Genomic DNA, 12,757 nt, shown 5'->3' on the forward strand with positions numbered 1-12,757 from the left:
CATACTGGACTTCAGGGGGTATAAGGCAGGGTCTGGCATACAGGTAGAGCCCTAAGTGCTTATTTTTTTGTTGTTTTGAACACAGTAGGGAAGGGAAAGAACATCTGTCAGGTTTTTATTTGTAGTCATTGTCTCCACTGGGATGATTTATCCCCTGAGGACAGATGTGATGGGAAATCTCTCACTATGCCAGTGACCTCCACTCCCATCTTGTCCCAGATACATCTAGTGCCTCCCTATCACATTGATAACTGTTCTCTTCCTATCCAGGTCACAACCGTTCCCCTCCTGTTCCACTGACCATTCCTTACTTGTTCCAGTGACATCCAAATCATTTCTGTTCTATTTACAACTGCTCCCTTCCTGTCTCAGTGACAACCAATCCCTTCCTCTCCCAATGACATCCAATCCCATCCTGTCAGTGGCATTTAATCCCTTCTTCTCCCAGTTAAAACCATTCCCATCCTGCCTCAGTGATAACCTCCCCCTTTTTGTTCAAGTGACATGCAATCTCTTCCAGTTCCAGTGACAACTGCTCCCTTTCTGTTCCTTTGACATCAAATTTCTTTCCATCAAGTGAAATCCACTCCCTTCCTGCCTCAATGACATCCACTCCCTTCCTGCCCCAATGACATCCACTCCCTTCCTGCCCCAATGACATACACTCCCTTCCTGCCCCAATGACATACACTCCCTTCCTGCCCCAATGACATTCACTCCCTTCCTGCCCCAATGACATACACTCCCTTCCTACCCCAATGACATACACTCCCTTCCTGCCCCAATGACATACACTCCCTTCCTGCCCCAATGACATACACTCCCTTCCTGCCCCAATGACATACACTCCCTTCCTACCCCAATGACATTCACTCCCTTCCTGCCCCAATGACATACACTCCCTTCCTACCCCAATGACATACACTCCCTTCCTGCCCCAATGACATACACTCCCTTCCTACCCCAATGACATACACTCCATTCCTACCCCAATGACATTCACTCCCTTCCTGCCCCAATGACATACACTCCCTTCCTACCCCAATGACATACACTTCCTTCCTGCCCCAATGACATACACTCCCTTCCTGCCCCAATGACATTCACTCCCTTCCTGCCCCAATGACATACACTCCCTTCCTACCCCAATGACATACACTCCCTTCCTGCCCCAATGACATACACTCCCTTTCTGCCCCAATGACATACACTCCCTTCCTGCCCCAGTGACATACACTCCCTTCCTACCCCAATGACATACACTCCCTTCCTGCCCCAATGACATACACTCCCTTCCTACCCCAATGACTAGAGATGAGCGAATCGAACTAGGCGAACCGGAATTCGAGTCGAATTTCAGGAAATATTAGATTCGTGTCGAAACCGAAATTTTGCCTACTTCGGGTGCGCGAATCGAACATTTCCCGATCAGCCGGCAAAAGTGTCCCTGCAGTGAGCTCCGCTATTTCTGACAGTTCTCTGACAGAAGGAACACATGTTTAGCGGTTGAAACATTGTATCTATTAGTTTACATTTAGGATACAGATGTTTCAACCACTGTACATGTGAAGAAGTTGTGAGAGAACTGTCAGAAATAGAGGAACTCTGCACATACACTTTTTGCCGGCTTGGAATTATTCTTCTTTTCATCCTACTTCTTCTTCTTCTTCATCCTCAGAAGAAGAGGATGAGGATGAGGATGAAGAAGAAGAAGAAGAAGAAGAAGAAGAAGAAGAAGAAGAAGAAGAAGTAGGATGAAAAGAAGAATAATTCCAAGCCGGCAAAAAGTGTATGTGCAGAGTTCCTCTATTTCTGACAGTTCTCTCACAGCTTCTTCACATGTACAGCGGTTGAAACATCTGTATCCTAAATGGAAACTAATAGATACAATTTGTATCTATTAGTTTCCATTTAGGATACAGATATTTCAACCGCTGTACATGTGAAGAAGCTGTGAGAGAACTGTCAGAAATAGAGGAACTCTGCACATACACTTTTTGCCGGCTTGGAATTATTCTTCTTTTCATTCTTCTTCTTCTTCCTCATCCTCATCCTCATCCTCTTCTTCTGAGGATGAGGATGAAGAAGAAGTAGGATGAAAAGAAGAATAATTCCAAGCCGGCAAAAAGTGTATGTGCAGAGTTCCTCTATTCTGCAGATACACTTAGAGGAGCTCTGCAGATACACTTAGAGGAGCTCTGCACATACACTTTTTGCCGGCTTGGAATTAATCTTATTTTCATCCTACTTCTTCTTCTTCTTCTTCTTCTTCATCCTCATCCTCAGAAGAAGAAGAGGATGAGGATGAGGATGAAGAAGAAGAAGAAGAAGTAGGATGAAAATAAGAATAATTCCAAACCGGAAAAAAGTGTATGTGCAGAGCTCCTCTAAGTGTATCTGCAGAGCTCCTCTAAGTGTATCTGCAGAATAGAGGAACTCTGCACATACACTTTTTGCCGGAAACCGCTGTATGGAGTGAATGTCCCAGAACTGTCAGAAATAGACTATTTATGACAGTTCTGGGACATTCACTGCATACAGCTGTTTTAACCGCTGTATGGAGGGAATGTCATGGAACTGTCAGAAATAGACTATTAATGACAGTTCTGGGACTGTCCTTCAATGCAGCGGTTGAAACATTGTATGTATTTGTTTCCATAAATGGATCCATTTATGGAAACAAATACATACAATGTTTCAACCGCTGTATGGAAGGACAGTCCCACAACTGTCATTAATAGTCTATTTCTGACAGTTCCATGACATTCCCTCCATACAGCGGTTAAAACAGCTGTATGGAGTGAATGTCCCAGATCTATCAGAAATAGACTATTTATGACAGTTCTGGGACATTCACTGCATACAGCTGTTTTAACCGCTGTATGGAGGGAATGTCATGGAACTGTCAGAAATAGACTATTAATGACAGTTGTGGGACTGTCCTTCAATGCAGCGGTTGAAACATTGTATGTATTTGTTTCCATAAATGGATCCATTTTATGGAAACAAATACATACAATGTTTCAACCGCTGCATGGAAGGACAGTCCCAGAACTGTCATTAATAGTCTATTTCTGACAGTTCCATGACATTCCCTCCATACAGCGGTTAAAACAGCTGTATGAAGTGAATGTCCCAGATCTATCAGAAATAGACTATTTATGACAGTTCTGGGACATTCACTGCATACAGCTGTTTTAACCGCTGTATGGAGGGAATGTCATGGAACTGTCAGAAATAGACTATTAATGACAGTTCTGGGACTGTCCTTCCATGCAGCGGTTGAAACATTGTATGTATTTGTTTCCATAAATGGATCCATTTATGGAAACAAATACATACAATGTTTCAACCGCTGCATGGAAGGACAGTCCCAGAACTGTCATTAATAGTCTATTTCTGACAGTTCTATGACATTCCCTCCATACAGCGGTTGAAACCGCTGTATGGAGTGAATGTCCCAGAACTGTCAGAAATAGACAGAAACTGTCACAGAACTGTCCTTCTTCTCATCCTTCTCCTTCTTCTCATCCTTCTTCTCATCCTTCTTCTCATCCTTCTCCTTCTTCTCATCCTTCTCCTTCTTCTCATCCTTCTCCTTCTGCTCATCCTTCTTCTCATCCTTCTCCTTCTTCTCATCCTTCTCCTTCTCCTTCTTCTCATCCTTCTCCTTCTCCTTCTTCTCATCCTTCTCCTTCTCATCCTTCTCCTTCTCCTTCTCATCCTTCTCCTTCTTCTCATCCTTCTCCTTCTTCTCATCCTTCTCCTTCTCCTTCTTCTCATCCTTCTCCTTCTCCTTCTCATCCTTCTCCTTCTTCTCATCCTTCTCCTTCTCCTCATCCTTTTTCTTCTCATCCTTCTCCTTCTCCTTCTTCTCATCCTTCTCCTTCTTCTCATCCTTCTCCTTCTTCTCATCCTTCTCCTTCTTCTCCTTCTTCTCATCATTCTCCTTCTTCTCATCCTTCTCCTTCTTCTCATCCTTCTCATCCTTCTTCTCATCCTTCTTCTTCTCATCCTTCTCCTTCTTCTCATCCTTCTCCTTCTCCTTCTTCTCATCCTTCTCCTTCTTCTCATCCTTCTCCTTCTTCTCATCCTTCTCCTTCTCATCCTTCTCCTTCTCCTTCTTCTCTTCCTTCTCCTTCTTCTCATCCTTCTCCTTCTTCTCATCCTTCTTCTTCTCATCCTTCTCCTCCTTCTTCTCATCCTTCTTCTCATCCTTCTTCTTCTCATCCTTCTCCTTCTTCTCATCCTTCTCCTTCTCCTTCTTCTCATCCTTCTCCTTCTTCTCATCCTTCTCCTTCTTCTCATCCTTCTCCTTCTTCTCATCCTTCTCCTTCTTCTCATCCTTCTCCTTCTCCTTCTTCTCTTCCTTCTCCTTCTTATCATCCTTCTCCTTCTTCTCATCATTCTCCTTCTTCTCATCCTTCTCCTTCTTCTCATCCTTCTTCTTCTCATCCTTTTCCTTCTTCTCATCCTTCTTCTTCTCATCCTTCTTCTTCTCATCCTTCTCCTTCTCATCCTTCTCTTTCTTCTCATCCTTCTCCTTCTCCTTCTTCTCATCCTTCTCCTTCTTCTCATCCTTCTCCTTCTCCTTCTTCTCATCCTTCTCCTTATTCTCAGCCTTCTTCTTCTCATCCTTCTCCTTCTCATCCTTCTCCTTCTCATCCTTCTCCTTCTTCTCATCCTTCTCCTTCTTCTCATCCTTCTCCTTCTCCTTCTTCTCATCCTTCTCCTTCTCCTTCTTCTCATCCTTCTCCTTCTCCTTCTTCTCATCCTTCTCCTTCTTCTCATCCTTCTCCTTCTTCTCATCCTTCTCCTTCTCCTTCTTCTCATCCTTCTCCTTCTCCTTCTTCTCATCCTTCTCCTTCTCCTTCTCCTTCCTCATCTCCAAGGGCATTTAAATTAAAGGTACAGTGTTCTGCACTAATTTAAAGGCTCTCTGAAGCCTAGAAACCCTTTAAATAAGTCATCTTCGTAGCGGAGAAATTCGCATCGAATCGAATTTCACACTGGAATTCGCCGAATCAGCCGAATCGAATTTTTCATTTCTTCGCTCATCTCTACCAATGACATACACTCCCTTCCTGCCCCAATGACATACACTCCCTTCCTACCCCAATGACATACACTCCCTTCCTACCCCAATGACATACACTCCCTTCCTACCCCAATGACATTCACTCCCTTCTTGCCCCAATGACATACACTCCCTTCCTAACCCAATGACATACACTCCCTTCCTGCCCCAATGACATACACTCCCTTCCTGCCCCAATGACATACACTCCCTTCCTACTCCAATGATATACACTCCCTTCCTACCCCAATGACATCCACTCCCTTCCTGTCTCAGTGACATCCACTCCTTTCCTACTCCATTGACATCCACTCCCTTCCTGTCTCAGTGACATCCACTCCCTTCATGCTGCAATGACATCCACTCCCTTCCTACTCCATTGACATCCACTCCCTTCCTGTCTCAGTGACATCCACTCCCTTCATGCTCCAATGACACCCACTCCCTTCCTGTCTCAGTGACATCCACTCCCTTCATGCTCCAATGACATCCACTCCCTTCCTGCCCCAGTGACATCCACTTCCTTCCTCTCCCACTGACATCCACTACCTTCCTGTCCCACTGACATTCACTCCCTTATTGTCCCAGTGGAGTCCATTTCCTTCCTTCCCCAATGACATCCATTCCCTTCCTACTCCAGTGATCTCCATTCCCTTCTTGTATTATACACATCCACTCCCCTCCTGCCCCAGTGACATCCACTCCCTTCCTGTCCCATTGACATCCACTCCCTTACTGCCCCAGTGATGTCCATTCCCTTTCTGTATCATATACATCCACTCCCCTCCTGCCCCAGTGACAGTCATTCTCTTCCTGCCCCAGTGACAGCCACTCTCTTCTTGCCCCAGTGACATCCACTCCCTTTCTGCCCCAGTGACATCCACTCCCTTCCTGTCTCAGTGACATCCACTCCCTTCCTGCTCCAATGACATCCACTCCCTTCCTGCCCGTGACATCCACTCCCTTCCTGCCCCAGTGACATCCATTCCTTCCTGTCTCAGTGACATCCATTCTCTTTCTGCCCCAGTGACATCCACTACTTTTCTACCCCAGTAACATCCACTCCCTTCCAGTGACACTTCATTCCAGTGACATTCACTCCTTTCCTGCCCCAATGACATCCACACCCTTCCAGTCCCAATGACATACACTCCCATCATGGCTTGACCTGCTATCACAGGGACAGAAAGTGAGATGACCTCCTCCTAACAGGGTCAGGGAGAACAATGAAAATTTGATAAAACTACCTAAATAACAAGAACAAGGTGGTTAGTTGCTATGAACAAGGAGACATTTTCCAGTTAAACACTTTTCAATAACAAAGTGCACAGCTTGAGTCACTTTTCCAATGTGACCAGTGTTTCTCAGCCAGGGTGCTGTGGCATCCCAGGGTGCTCATTTGGGTCCTCTCCACCTAGCCACCACTACCAGCACCATAAAAACCAATAATGCTCTGGGACAGAATGCTGCTATGGTGTTGGCAGCTAGCATCATGGTAACACATCATGTTAATCCAGGGCAGGTGGCATGCAGAGCCATCCCCAGTATTCAGGAGAGGACGGAAGTCTGGCTCCTTCAGACCCTCTCCAACTCCCACCTCTGCCACACTACTGGAGCCAAAAGGTAGGGATCTGAGGGTTATAGGGGGAATCTGATATGATTTACAGACAATAGGTGCAGGAACTCTCCCTTTCCAAGCCACCCCTTGTCTTTGCCCCCTACCCACCTCTGAGCACTGTTCCTTGGTTCCACCCCATCCCAGTACAGCCCTTTTAGAGAATATAGAACCAAGTATCATTTTGTAGTGCTAAGTAATTTGTATGGAATTTGTAATGGTAACAAGAAAAGCAGTATAATAGATCCCCTGCAGCCAGAAACAATAGACCCCCTCCAGCAACAATAGATCCCCCCAGCAACATCCCCCTCAGCCGGCATCAATAGACCCTCCAGCAATCAGCAATAGACCCTTCTCTCAACTGTAGATCCACCCCACCAATAACCCCCCCCAAGCAACAATAGATCCACCACTAGCATCAATAGACCTCCCAGCACAATTGACCCCCCTGCAACAATAGATCCCCAGCAACCAGCATCAATAGACCCTCCAGCACACCCCAGCATTCCTTGACATTACATACATTCAGTGCTGCATTCCCAATGAAAAAATGCCCTGGATGAGGGGAATTCTGACATTATGGGGAGAGTCTGATATAAAAGAACCTTGGACCTTGGGGTCTTTGATGTGAAGTTATGTTCATCATGCAGGAATTATACATCGTCCCAGGCTCTGGTTTCCCATTTACACATTCACATTTACATTTTTTAAATTTTAAACATGGGTACCTCAGGATTTTGCATACTTTTAAACGGTGCTGCAAATGAAAAATTGTTGGAAAACGCTGCAATAGATGATGAACAGGGTATAAAAATAATCACAATAAATATAATTGACATTCTGTATGGTACGTAGGACAAGCAAAGACGCTCCATTTGGGTAAAACCTATGTTTACCCATAAGTAAACTGTGCAATACTATCCATGTAAATACCTTTTTCCATAGTGCTAAAAGGAATTAAAACACCAACCCCCCTATACAACTTGAACAGGCATCGCCTGATACTACACACTGTCCACCTTCTTCTAGGGAACATTGTACCTTCCAAGGCAGAGCAAGTCATATATATATATATATATACACACACACAGTATGAACAATACAAAGTACAAAATTATCAGCACTGAAAATGCGCTAAGGAGGTCAGCTTGATCACATGGGCTGAAACACTAATCTCTGCTGTCACTCCATGACTTCAAGCCCCCCTAGAAGCAGTGGTCTAAGGCAGGGGTCTCCAAACTTTCTAAAGAAAAGGGCCAGCTTATTGTCCTTCAAACTTTAGAGGGGGCTGGAGTGGCCAATGGATGTAGAAAATGTCCCAGCGAAAGTAGGGGTAAAAAAAAAAACAGTGCTTATAGTCAGCGGAAGGAGGAATAGTGTCCAATCATTGGTATTAGTTGAAGGAACCGTGCCCCATCACTGGTATTTGTTGGCGAAATAGTGCCCTATCATTGGTATTAGTGGGATGAATAATGCCCCATCATTGGTGATAGTGGGAGGAATTGTGCCCCTTAATTGGCATTGGTTGGAGGAATAGTGCCCCATCACTGGTGTCAGTAGGATGAATAGTACCTCATCATTGGTGACAGTGGGATAAATAGTGTCCCATCATTGGTATCTGTGGGATGAATAGTGCCCCATCATTGGTATTAGTGGGAGGAATAGTGCCCCATCATTGGTATCAGTGGGAGGAATAGTGCCCCATCATTGGTATTAGTAGGAGGAATAGTGCCCCATCATTGGTATTAGTAGGAGGAATAGTGCCCCATCATTGGTATTAAGGGGAGGAATAGTGCCCCATCATTGGTATCACTGGGAGGAATAGTGCCCCATCATTAGTATCAGTGGAAGGAATAGTGCCCCATCATTGGTATCAGTGGGAGGAATAGTGCCCCATCATTGGTATCAGTGGGAGGAATAGTGTCCCATCATTGGAATCAGTGGGAGGACTAGTGCCCCATCATTGGTATCAGTGGGAGGAATAGCGCCCCATCATTGGTATCAGTGGGAGGAATAGTGCCCCATCATTGGTATCAGTGGGAGGAATAGTGCCCCATCATTGGTATCAGTGGGAGGAATAGTGTCCCATCATTGGTATCAGTGGAGGAATAGTACCCCATCATTGGTATCAGTGGGAGGAATAGTACCTCATCATTGGTGTCAGTGGGAGGAATAGTGTCCCATCATTGTTATCTGTGGGATGAATAGTGTCCCATCATTGTTATCAGTGGGAGGAATAGTGCCCCATCATTGGTATCTGTGGGATGAATAGTGCCCCATCATTGGTATTAGTTGGAGGAATAGTGCCCCATCATTGGTATCAGTGGCAGGAATAGTGCCCCATCATTGGGAGGAATAGTGCCCCATAATTGGTATTAGTGGGAGGAATAGTGCCCCATCATTGGTATCAGTGGGAGGAATAGTGCCACATTATTGGTATCAGTGGGAGGATTAGTGTCTCATCATTGGTGCCAGTGGAAGAAAAAATGCCCCATTGTTGGTGTCAGTGAAAGGTACGGTTCCCCACTGTTGGTGCCAATATAGGAAATTATGCCTCCTTGTTCGTGTCACGGGGAGGAAAATTACCCCGAGGGCCGGCTAGAAGCATGCAAAGGGCCACAGTTTGGAGACCACTGGTCTAAGGTGCTATCCCTTTTACAATCTCCCGTACTCCAATTATTCCTTACATTTGCCTCTCGCCCAGGTTCCAGGCAGTCCTGTAAAGTCAGTTTGTCTCTTTCCGTAGAGACCAGTTGCCTGCAGAGACAGGGAATAATAGATAAGAGTGAAAAACAAGCTATGGCTGTTCAAGTGTCCTTGTGTTCTAGTGCCTTGATCCTCCAGGTCAAAAAGAAGCTATTATTTTTTATCTTTCACAATCAAATATTACTTTACTCTTTACCTGGGAGATATTCAGGGGGATTTTAAAGGCTGTTGCAGACACCCTTTAGGATTCCGTTGGCTGCAGCTCCGAAAGTGTCGGTGCTTGCATCCAATTCATCTACCTGTCACAATTAAAAGCTGCAAGCAATGAAAGTGAAAAAAAAACAAGATTAAATGTAAATGTGTTGTGCTACCTTCAATTAATGTTTATCAATGAATAAATCACAATGATACAGTGCTCAGCATAAATAAGTACACCTTAACTGGTTCGTCAGAAAATCTTTACTTTCCTCTCAGAATCAACATTTTCTATGGGACACTACACTGCAAAAAAAGTATTTTACCTAACAAATTCATTCAAGACCATGTTGCAAAAATGAATATACCCCAATGAAAGTCTATTTTAGACAACAAAATCCTAATTTGCAAGAATTCAACTCCAGGTGAATCTAATTATTCATTAAACAGGTGTCCAGCAGACAGTGGATTATTAAAGGGCATTACTTAACAAAGAAAACCCCTTCCCATTTCATGCTGTCAGCAATGGCATCACATGGAAGAGAAATGTCACAAAGCCTGAGAGAGAAAACCATTTCTTTACACAAGAAAGGCGAGGCTACAAGAAGATCAGCAAAGCTTTTCTTATCAGTCAGAATACTGTAGCAAATAAGATACAAAAATTTTACAAAGATGGAACGGAAACCATCTCACAGAGGCATCCAGGCCATCCACGGATGTTAACGCCTTGACAGGAGCGTCTTCTGATGAAAAGGGTTGAAGGAAATGGCCATGCAAGTTAGCTAAAGAAGTAGAAAGCCATACTGGGGTGATTGTTTCCTGTGACACAATATGACATACACTGCAGAGGAAAGGCATGAATGGGTGTCGTCCATGAAGGAAGCCTCTTCTAAAGCCCATGCACAAAAAAGCCCATCTAGAATTTGCCAGGGCCCATGCTGAAAAAGAAGAAGACTACTGGGACTCTGTGCTCTAGAGTGATGAGACCAAGATAAATGTTTTTGGAAGGGATGGCTTCAAAACTGTCTGGCAGCCGGGTGGCTGCTGAGAATGGGAGCTCCTGACACCCGCTATGTGGAGGTTGGACCCCTGAGAGCTTGTTTGACCCCGCTGATGGCCCTGCCTGGAGTTCTGTGGTGTGCTGAGTGTGCTGGTATCACACTGCGTCTGGCGGCAGTGGTGTGTACAGGGAGACGGAGTGTGCTGCTGTGGACCAGGGCTCATACCCTAGCGTCCCGGAGGGATAAACGCTGGCTGATGGAGGTGCTCCCTGGAGTGCAGGGAAGCGCTGAGAGAGGCAGAAGGTGGAGGTGTTGGAGGGACCCCAAGAGGGCATGTCCATATGGGGCTGAGCCGAGTTAGTGGCTAGATACCCCAACAACCTTGGAGAAGCAGCATACAGTGGAGATTCTGAGACCCAGAGACATTTGAAACCACAGGACATCTTGAGTACCCACCCAGATTCCCCTCAGGGGATTTGAGACCATGTCCAGGACGAACGAGCATACAGAGACGGGGTGACCCAGAACTCCAGGTACGTAGGGTGATGGTGAGTTGCCATGGACAACGGTTGGAGATTTAAATTAATACTGTCTCTGTTGCTAGTAAATGTATACCTGAGTTGTGGGGCTGGGCGGTTAGAAGACCAAGGAGTGGGGGGATCCCAGAGACCAAGTGTTACATATCTAATGTAAAAGTGTCCCAAAGCCAATGGGTCTGAAAAAGCTATCAGAGAAGTATAAAGAGGAGGGACGTTTCCTAGGTGTGATAATAAAGTTTCTGATTATTGAGTAGAAAATTAGCGGCTACATTTAGTCAATATGAAGAACAGACCCACGAAAAATGGGGGTGAAAAAACCTAATACCAGCACAATAAAGAAATATATGCCATTACAAGAAAACAGCTCAGAGATACAAAATATGGAGAAACAACAGGAAGGAAGTAGATGGTGAGCAGTTCAGATTGTCATTTGGGACACGGGAAGGGAGTGAGACCAATGAACCAATGAATCTATAATCTATGTCAATAGCGCAAATTACCAAAAGGCTTTGGAACAACAGAACAGAACATCACAGATTCCTACAAAAATGGAGATGGTGGAAATGTTTGCAAAATTAGAACTCTCTCTGGAAAAATGAAATAGCAGTGATCCAAGTTAACAAGTGGAAGAAGTGGAGGAGAAAATGGAGACACAGGCCCAGCAAATAACTAATTTGGAGATGCAGATGGAGACGATGCAAAGAGAAAAGAGGAAGCTCTCATTTAATTTTTAGGACCAAGAAAATAGAGGCTTGCCAGATGATTCACGTGAGGAGGACCTCCGGAAAAAAATAAAGAGAGTGTTTAACCCCATAGATCCTGTCAGGAATGGACTTGCCAGTAATGGTGGGACTCACCTGCCTTGTGGGCTGCAGTACCAGGGCTGGCCAGCGGGTGCTCTCAGCAATCAGAGACTCAACCCTGCAGTCAGCCAAACACCTGAAGCTGATTACGGAGGTGTATTTAAGGGATGGCCAGACCTGCAGTCTGTGCCTTGGTGTGTGTTTTTCCATGAGCCCCTGTATCTTGTTACCTGCATTCCTGTTCCTGCCTGACTGACTTGTTGCCGACCCTGCTTGATCCTGACCTCTGCTGACTGTTTGATCCCTGGCTTGTGACCCCGACCATTCTCTGCCTGACCCCCTGTACCTACCTGCCCGATTGTTATTGACCCAGCCTGCCTGGCTACGCTTGCATTGTATGTATTGTTATCTGTGGGTGGTTTGGTTTGGTTCGTTTGCACTTTGTTTATGTTTTAGTATTGCACTGCATTTTGTATTGTTAGTATTAATAAATTATATTGTTTATAACATATCTGAAGCCTGCGTTTCCCTGCGTCAGTTCACATACCTCTGGTCATACCCGGAGCCCTGACATTACACCAAGGCCAATCCTGACCAGAAGTGGCTGCACAGGGAAGCCATCTTGGCTTATTGTTGCTGGGAAGGATGGATCTTGATGAGGTTGTGTATTTATCTCTGCTAGTGTTTGATGACAAAAACTATGCTTATCAGACCCTAAAGGAGTATCCCAGGGATCAACTACTAGAGTGTATAAGGATCGCTCATTGTCTAGTTGATCAGGGCACAGAGTTTTCTGAGGTGCAGCCATTGATTCAGGTTTG

General features: G+C 45.1%; 1 protein-coding gene across 1 annotated transcript in view; it reads right to left on the reverse strand.

Moving 5' to 3' along the window:
- The window catches only part of LOC149443472 (DNA (cytosine-5)-methyltransferase 3A-like), a 94,018-nt gene that overhangs the window by 9,064 nt on the left and 72,197 nt on the right, over positions 1-12,757 (reverse strand). The window contains exon 16 of the mRNA XM_089655704.1: positions 9,380-9,449. Within this exon, the coding sequence (XP_089511830.1) occupies positions 9,380-9,449 (70 nt within the window). The remainder of the gene's footprint in view (positions 1-9,379; positions 9,450-12,757) is intronic.

This window comes from Staurois parvus, unplaced genomic scaffold, assembly GCF_062004578.1.
Source record: "Staurois parvus isolate SC_StPar_1 unplaced genomic scaffold, SC_StPar_1.0 ptg000860l, whole genome shotgun sequence".
NCBI classification, from domain to species: Eukaryota; Metazoa; Chordata; class Amphibia; order Anura; family Ranidae; genus Staurois; species Staurois parvus.